General features: G+C 44.6%; 1 protein-coding gene across 4 annotated transcripts in view; it reads left to right on the plus strand.

The window, feature by feature from the left end:
* The window catches only part of PLAGL1 (PLAG1 like zinc finger 1), a 48,305-nt gene extending 40,267 nt beyond the window's left edge, over positions 1-8,038 (plus strand). For all 4 annotated transcript variants that reach the window (XM_019550139.1, XM_019550137.1, XM_019550138.1 and 1 more), the window contains 3 exons: positions 2,362-2,487; positions 4,551-5,047; positions 5,413-8,038. In XM_019550139.1, the coding sequence (XP_019405684.1) occupies positions 2,362-2,487; positions 4,551-5,047; positions 5,413-6,679 (1,890 nt within the window). In that variant the 3' untranslated portion in view covers positions 6,680-8,038. The remainder of the gene's footprint in view (positions 1-2,361; positions 2,488-4,550; positions 5,048-5,412) is intronic.
* The last annotated feature ends 501 nt before the right edge of the window (positions 8,039-8,539 follow it).

Below are 8,539 nucleotides of genomic sequence, written 5' to 3' on the forward strand. Positions count from 1 at the left end.
TCACCAAATCCTTAGATGCAGGGGTAGCAGTGGATATAGTCTTCCTGGACTTTCGGAAGGCCTTCGACACTGTCTCTCACCCTGTTCTCATTAAGAAACTGGGGTACTGTGGTGTCGACACCCACACAGTCTAATGGGTCGCCAACTGGCTGGAGGGCTGCACCCAGAGAGTGGTGGTGGATGGGTCATTTTCTACTTGGAGGGATGTGGGCAGAGGGGTCCCCCAGGGCTCGGTCCTTGGGCCTGCACTGTTCAACGTCTTCACCAGTGACTTGGACGAGGGGGTAAAAAGCACCCTGTTCAAATTTGCAGACATCACTAGAAAGTGGGGGGAAGTTGGCACGTTAGAAGGAAGGAATAGGCTACAATTGGACCTAGACAGGTTACAGGGGTGGCCGGACGAGAATAGGATGGGATTCAACACTGACAAGTGCAAGGTGATGCACCTGGGGAGGAAGAACCAGCACCATACCTACAGGGTGGGGAACTCCCTTCTCGTGAGTGCAGAGGCAGAAAAGGATCTTGGAGTCATTATTGATGCCAAGATGAACATGGGCCAGCAGTGTGGGGATGCAGTCAGGAAGGCCAACCGCACCTTGTCATGCATCCACAGATGCATCTCAAGCAGATCCAAGGAGGTGATACTCCCCCTCTATGCGGCACTGTTCAGGCTTCAGCTAGAGTACTGCATCCAGTTCTGGGTGGCGCACTTCAAGAGGGATGTGAACAACATGGAGAAGGTCCAGAGGAGGGCCACTCGCACAATCAGGGCGCAGCAGGGCAGGCCCTACGAGGAGAGGCTATGGGATCTGAACCTGTCCAGCCTCCACAAGAGAAGGCTGAGAGGGGATCTAGTGGCCTGCTACAAACTAGTCAGAGGGGACCAGCAGGCACAGGGGGAGTCCCTGTTCCTCCGAGCACTCCCAGGAGTGACAAGAAATAACGGTCACAAGCTGGTGGAGGGTCGATTCAGACTGGACATCAGGAGGTGCTACTTCACAGTCAGGGCAGCTAGGATCTGGAACCAACTTCCAAGCAAAGTGGTGCTGGCTCCTACCCTGGCGGTCTTTAAGACAAGGCTTGACAATCACCTTTCTGTGGTCGTTTGTCCCCAGTACTCTTTTCCTGCCATGGCAGGGGGTCGGATTTGATGATCTGCTCAGGTCCCTTCCGACCCTACTATGAAACTATGAAACTGTAGCATCTGTTTGTCCAGCTCTGATGGTAATAATTGCATTGTAAAGATTCATATGCTGTATCAGAAGGTGCAGCATTTTGCCTTCTATACTGTTTCTTCCACATCAGCAATGATCTACTTCAACAAAGTCAGTTAAGAGTAAAATAAAGGTATGGTATAGATTTGCAGCGTAGCTGTAGCCAATAATACCCTTGGGTGCAGACTGTATTTTCTCATGTATAATCCATAACTTCTTCCCCACAACCAGCTAGGAAAAATTGGGGTACATATTATAGGCAACAAAAGTTCCCCATGGGTCTGGAAACTGGAGGCAGTGGGGGCCAGAACAGCATTAATTGCTATGCTTCTGGGAGCCATAGCAATTAATGCTGCCACCACTCCTGCCCTCGCCTTCCCTCACTGCCAACAAATTTCTGGACACATGGGGAGTCCTTCTCCTCAACTGTGCACCAGATTGGGATCCAGCACACAGCCCCAGTGTCAGTGTGCCAGATCAGTCCCTGGCATGTGGCCCCAGTGCTGGCATGTTGGATTGGGCCCAATGTGTGGTGCCAGCTCAAGCATGCTGGGCCCTGGTGCGTGACCCCAAGCTCTGGTGCACAGCCCCCAACCCCAGATCTCTGTCACTTACCTTTTATTTACTCTAAGGTAAGATTTTTTTTCCTTCTTGGGGCTATCCAAAAATAGAATATGAAAAAATAAGGTAGGATAATGGCTTGTTTGTGAAATTTTGGAAAGGAAAAAATCTTGACTCCCAAAGCTACCTCTCTTCCCTGGTTTTATACATTCAGGAAGTTCTTAGCCAGATATCTTTTCCTATATATCTCCATTTATTTTTCTGGTCTTCTCTGTCACTGGCTATACATATTATGAAATAATCCTGGTATTTACGTTGGCTTTATTCTCAGCGACCTTTGTTTATATTTCTTCCTTCCTGTCTTTAGGAATTGTAAAAACAACAACCTTTTGATTTTCAAGTCATGTTAAGTAGTATTTCTAAAAACAACTAAATCCTGAGAGTAAGCTATCAACCATCTAATTAGCTATAAAGGAAAGATCTGTAAAGATAAACAAAATACTATCTGTTTTGAATAAGGTATGATAGTTTTCTATCAAAACAGCAATGATTCATGTAAACACTGGGAGTTTTCTTTCATTTACAGCCAATTGAACCCCACACAGAATTAAAAGTGTGGTATGCAGCAGATTATGCCAAATTTATGGAAGCTTCTGCAGTTGTCATTAAAGAAGAATCTGATATCTACACTTTACCACCAGTTTCAACAATAGTAAGTATCCTATAGTCAAGGCAACCCTGGGCTTACATTCTAAAATCTGCTCATTTGCTTTGTAGTCAGCTTACATGACAATGGCAGTTTGAAAAGAGGATGATAGATTAGTTGGCTAACATTGAGAAAAAACAATTTGAATCAAGTAGCAAAGGAAAGGTGCCACTTGCAGGTGTATTGTACATCATATGCTCTGTTTGTAATCTAGTGGTATCTGATCCAGTAGTGCCACGTTAATGGAAAGCTTTGGAAAGACGGACAGGGTAACATTTATTCTTAGAAGCCCTAGTATTCCAGTGCTTATAGTTCTCCTGTCACCCACTGTCTAGTGCTCGTGTTCTCCTCTCAAGCTTAGCTAGGCTGTTTCAGCTTCATCTGTGTAGTGGTTCTTCTACTGTAATATTATTTTTCTCTTTGCCTGTGTCAGCATAGAAGAGTGATGCTCAACCTTTCAGCCCTGTGGACTGGATGAATGGTGGGGTAGGGTGGGATCGATCTGTATACTTGATCCAGCTTGGGGTGAGTGTAGGGTTGGTCTGCAGGTGTGACCCCGCATGCTGATCTAGCCCTATGTACAAGTTCTGACTATAAAGCGACCCTGTGCATTGCCCTAGCCCCATGTGCTAGATTCAGCCATGAAACAACCTGATAGCTGACTGGCCATGGACCAATCCTGCATTCCAGCAGGATCCAGCACAAAGGTTTGTGTTATCAAGAACCACGACTCCGGAAGCCACAGCAGGTAATGCTGTCACTGCTTCCCTGTCACCACATTTTCAGACCTGTGGGGAGCCTCTGTGGGCCAGATGATACAGGCCCATGCACCAAATTCAGTCTGCAGCCTGGGGGTTAAGCACCACTGGCATAGCTGGACACAATGCGGTGCTGTTGGTAGAACTGTACATCTGGCCCGAGAGTTTATAGAGCTTCAGTATCGGAGAATATTCTCCTAAAATTACCTATAAAGCTTGACTCATGCCTAACAGTAGAACTGTGACTAGCACTTTCATAACAGGAGCAAACATAGAGACATTGGATGCATCTGTACTTATTGCCACGAAGTTTATGGCTTCCAGGAGCTCCCAGGTGCACCATTTACACATGCATCCAGACTGCAGCACACTGAGTTGGGCCACAGCAGCCCCAGCTGGCTGTGGTGTGAGGGTCCTTCAGTATGGGGCTAGCTGGCAGGCAGCCCCCATGCCCTAGCCAGCTGGGTTGGTCTACACATGTGAAGCTGTGTACAAAAAAACCCTCTGCAGCAGGGTAGTACCTTGTATTTACAAATACTACCCTGCTGCAGGGTTCATTAGCTTTGTGCACCCTAATAGGGGCACACATGTAGATGCTGAGATGTTTACTGCTCAGTTAATTAGTCAGCTGTGCAGTAAATGTTTCATGTAGATGTGCCTGCTGAAATTCACTTTGTAGAGAAAAAGCAAAGGTGAAGTGCTCAAAAAGTTAGCATAGCTGTTAAAATGAAAGATATGAAATAAGCATCAGCATTAAGCCAGTTATTTACTTTTGTGCTTGTAGACCGCTAAGGCCCTTGCCATTCAGATAAGGGTGTGGTAGGAGCTGATGCACCATCCACGCAACCACACCTTCTGCCATGCCACACACGTATGACAGATGTGACTGTGGGATCCAGCTGACTGCAGCTGACAGAGCTCCCAGCCACAGGGGAGCACCTGGCTACATGCTCAATTCATTAATGGAGTGATGGGAAGGAGCCACAAAGTTATTACACATCTTTTATGGAATAACTTTGAAGCGTATTCCTTGTTTTATCACACCATTAATTGATTGAATGTGTAATGGGGTCACAGTTTAAGAACTGATTAATTGGTTAATCGCATATTAAGTGTAATGTGTGGCAAGGGCTTATGACCACTACATTTCCAGCTGAATAGCAATCTGGTGACACAGTTTAAATACATGTCACTGAGGGCACTGAGAGATCTTGAGGATACCAAAAAGAAGTCAGGTCTGTTGAGAAGAATGTGACCTTTCCCTTGACAGTGGTTAATATGAAGGAACTGTTTTTGTTGTTCTTGTTGCAGAGAGATTCTGCAGACCCTTGGATATGCTCCAGTTGTAGTCACGTTTTTGGGACTTTTGCTCTGTTGGAATCTCACCAGTGCATCAATGAAGACCGAGCCCTTACTCCCAGCTTCAGACTACCAAATAAATTGGGACCTGTAAAAAACAAGAGCAAGCCCAAAGGGAAACTGAGAGGAACTGCCTTGGGCAAAAGCACTGTCCAGTGCTACGGGGCCATTTCCTGTTCCCCTGGTGCAAAGCTTAGCTGCACCAGCTCAGGAAGAATTTGCAATCCCATTGCGAGGTTTGTGCCAAAATGGAGAAGTGGCCAGTCTTCACTGATGAAGGGAAGAGAAATGAAGCAGCCAGACAGTTTCCACTGCCAACTCTGTGGAAAGATATTTGATTCAGTTGAAAAGCTCACAATCCACACTTACAACCACACAGGGGAGCGTCCCTACAAGTGTTCAGAGCACGGATGCACAAAAGCTTTCCTTTCCAAATATAAACTAATAAGGTACAAGTCCTTGAGGCACCAGCCATCTTTTCTGGTGGGTGTGTGTGGGGAGGTGAAGTGATGTCTTTTTGTTAGGAGAGACGAATGACAATTATTCCCTAACATCTATCTTTCCTATTTGTTTGCTTTAGCTGCTAGACACCTTGCTTCCTTTACTTGCAATCAGAGTAGCTATTCGAAGTGTTTTTCCTTTGTAATTCCAAACCAGACAATAAGAAACATTTAGTTGCTATTTAACAGAATCTGGCCCTTCAAAAGTTTTTACCATGGAGGGTGCTAGTATGTCTGCGGGGTCCTGAAGCTATATCCCACTTCTGCATTTAAGTTCTGTAAACTTAATAACATTTATTATTCTTCTGTCTTAGGCACTCAGCCACCCACTCTCCACAGAAATCTCACCAATGTGGTTACTGTGAAAAGACCTTTCACAGAAAGGACCATTTGAAAAATCACCTTCAGACTCATGACCCCAACAAGATGGCCTTCAGGTGTGAAGAGTGTGGAAAGAAATATAATACTAAGCTGGGTTACAAGCGACACCAGGCTCTTCATGCAGCCACCAGTGGGGATCTTACCTGCAGAGTCTGCTCCCAAGAGTTTGGAGGAACTGAAATATTGTTGGAACATCTCAAAACTCATGCAGGGAAGCCAGCCAGCAGCACCAAGGAAAAGAAACATAAGTGCGATCACTGTGACCGCCGTTTCTATACTCGTAAAGATGTGCGGCGTCACATGGTTGTTCACACAGGCTGCAAGGACTTCTTGTGCCAGTTTTGCGCTCAGAGGTTTGGGCGCAAGGACCATTTGACCCGCCACACCAAGAAGACCCATCCACAAGAGCTGCTGAAGGGCAGATTGCAGAATGGTGACTTGCTGGGTCTCTTTGACCCTCTTTCCCCATTCAGACTAAAGGAAGAAGACCGTGAACTCCCCTCTCTTCCTGATAGGGTTTCAACACAACATGGGATTCTGAGCAGTTCAGAAGCAGGCTACAACAGTCCACATACTGACTGTCAACAAGCCCTACAAAGTACACATTCCCTTGAACATCTTCCTCACATGCCAAGGATGGGCTGCGTAGATGCCCTGTCAGCTGTTCATTCCGCACCCTCTCCACCGTCTGTTCCTACCAACCAGAACTTTCATCAGCCCAATAGATATGAACCAAGTTCTACCTCATTCACATCAGTACCCCTCAAGAATCTACCCAACAAAGTGGATGTTAAAAATTATAGTGTGAACCTGCTTGAAGATCTCCTCTTACCAGAACCTCACTCACCTCACAAAATCAATTTAGAGATTTCCTCAGGGCCCCTTGGTGATGTTGGCAAGTACACACTGCCCAAGGAGACTGAGACAACCACTGAAACAATGAACATGTCCTCCATGGATCTCACTCATATACTGGGTTTCTGGCAACTCCCTCCAAGTGATAACCAGAATACCAGTGGAGACCTTACAGTGGCATTTGGTCAGGAGGAACCACCACATAGGTGCTGCCTTGGACAACTGCAAGGTCCTCAGATAACTACAGATGGTGCAGCTCTCAATCAGCTTCCTCATGTCCTTCGCTCTTTTCCATTCAGCACAAATTCTGTGACATTGCCTCATTTTCACCATGCATTCAAATAACTACCAGCTATTACTAAGACTTCTTTTTTTACCTTAACTTTTTAGGGAGAGAAAAAAATCTTTTAAAAACTCATTAAAAACAATTTGGGAATAATCCTGACAGGAGCTTATTTTGTGTGATACTTACTCATTTTATAGTGTATGACAGTAGCAAGAATGTCATGTTTTTCCTCTCCATACCCTATGTTTTTACATTTAAACCAAATAGCTGAATAAGTGATCTTCAATGGAAAAACAACTAGTTTCATGATGAGCACAAAAAATTCTGGCTGCTGTGAGGGGGTGGATAACTTAACCTTAATGAGTCATGAAGATGTTGCACAGATAACTTCAGAATTGGGAGACATGTTAAATTCTGCATCAGAACATGTGTAATTTTGGAGGGTCAAGTAGGTTTCTGTGTTGAGCACTTAATTAATGAACTTTTAAGTATGTTTCAGTTGTGATTCTGTCACTGAATTACTTTATCTCCTTGTCTCACTTCTTTTTTAAAAACAAAAGACAGATATTACTATGGCAATTAAATTTAATTAGATTTAGTTTTTTCACATACACTTCAGCTGTATGTGCCTGCATATAGGGAGGTGGGTGCGTGTGGGCAGATCTGCATTTTCCCTGGGTTGGTAGCAGACGAACAGCTGTCTTGTATAAATGGCTTTTGCTAAAACAGAAGTAAATTGTTTAACATGTTAAGGCAGCATATTAATTTTAATTTAGAACTTGATCTGGCAAGATATGAAGCACCTTGGGCTGATGCCAAGAAAGCACTTCAACACATATGCACACACCTGCAGTCCCACTGGCTCAGCATCTTGCATATCTAAGGCTCAGTAAAGATCATGCACCTCATCCAGCTAGGATTTGATTCATCTTTGATTGATGAAGTTAGTCTTTGTTTAGCCCAGGAAAGCAATTAATAACTTTTACAAGCTGCAGCATAAAAGTTCCTTGGCTGATAAATGGCATTAGCAATAACAGCTTGAGCTGACAGCCCTCCACATCATGTATATTAACACATTATGAGGTTAGTTGCAGGTCTGCCTCTGAAGGATTGTAGAATCCAGTAGCTTACACAGTGTATCACTTACAGCCACAGATGGTGCCAAACACCACTGAAGTGTTCATGTTCATGTAGTAAGTATGATGATGTAAAACTCATTTTATTATGGCTTCAGAATGGGAGCATTTAGCAAATTATATCTTTTTAAACCACAACAGAAGTAAAGGTATAAACAGACCTCAGCTTTGTGCCACCACAATTTTTATGGTGGCATAAAGGGAAGGCAAAGAGATGCCTATACTAATTGTCCTACCACTAATCATAGAATCATACAATAATAGAAAATTATGTGTTGGAGGGGACCTCAGGAGGTCATCTAGTCTATCTCCCTGCTTGAAGCAGGACCAGCCCTAATTAGATCATCCCAGCTAAGGCTTTGTCTAGTTGGGTCTTAAAAACCTCTAATAGAGATTCCACCACTTCTCTGGGTAGCTGTTCCAGGGCTTTACTATTCTTCTAGTCAGAAAGTTGTTCCTCATATCTAACCTAAACTTCCCTTGCTACAACTTGAGACCGTTGCTCCTTGTTCAGTCATCTGCTACCACTGAAAACAGTCTCTTTGGAACCATTCTTCAGGCAGTTGAAAGCTGCTATCAATTCCACTCCCCCCGCCCCAGTCTTCTCTTCTCTTCTCCAGACTAAGCCCAATACCTTCAGCCTCTCCTCATAATTCATGCACCCCAATCCTCTAACCATTTTTGTTGCCCTCTGCTGGTCTCTCTCCAACATGTCTACATCATTTCTTTAGTGGAGGGCCCAAAACTGGACACAGTACCCTAGATGTGGCCTCAACAGTGCCG

The sequence above is a fragment of the Crocodylus porosus genome, unplaced genomic scaffold, assembly GCF_001723895.1.
Source record: "Crocodylus porosus isolate Cpor-Errol unplaced genomic scaffold, CroPor_comp1, whole genome shotgun sequence".
Lineage (NCBI taxonomy): Eukaryota > Metazoa > Chordata > Crocodylia > Crocodylidae > Crocodylus > Crocodylus porosus.